Source organism: Penaeus monodon, chromosome 22, assembly GCF_015228065.2.
Source record: "Penaeus monodon isolate SGIC_2016 chromosome 22, NSTDA_Pmon_1, whole genome shotgun sequence".
NCBI lineage: Eukaryota > Metazoa > Arthropoda > Malacostraca > Decapoda > Penaeidae > Penaeus > Penaeus monodon.
In genome coordinates, this window is record NC_051407.1 from 10,677,200 (window position 1) to 10,677,411 (window position 212).

Here is a 212-nt window from a genome sequence, read left to right on the forward strand (position 1 = left end):
CCGGCCTCATATTCCCCCAAGATTCCGCACGTGGGAGAGTTCGGGTCAGCTGCTGGCGCTGAGTTCCCAGCACGGGCGTGACCTCATGGCGGTGCATCTCGTGGGCGGCCAAGTCTGCCTCAAGCTCGCCCTCCACCAGAGCCCCACCATGCACCTGTGCCTCCAGCAGGTGCACCTCAACGACGGCAAGTGGCACTCCGTCAGGATAGAAA

The 212-nt window shown here is 63.7% G+C and overlaps 1 protein-coding gene across 1 annotated transcript in view; it reads left to right on the top strand.

Annotated features, from left to right (window-relative positions):
- Positions 1 to 212, top strand: part of LOC119586935 (putative neural-cadherin 2) — a gene marked incomplete at its 5' end in the record, with an annotated part of 72,205 nt that overhangs the window by 49,985 nt on the left and 22,008 nt on the right. Inside the window, 1 exon segment of the mRNA XM_037935667.1 lies at positions 22 to 211. Coding sequence (XP_037791595.1) covers positions 22 to 211 — 190 coding nt within the window.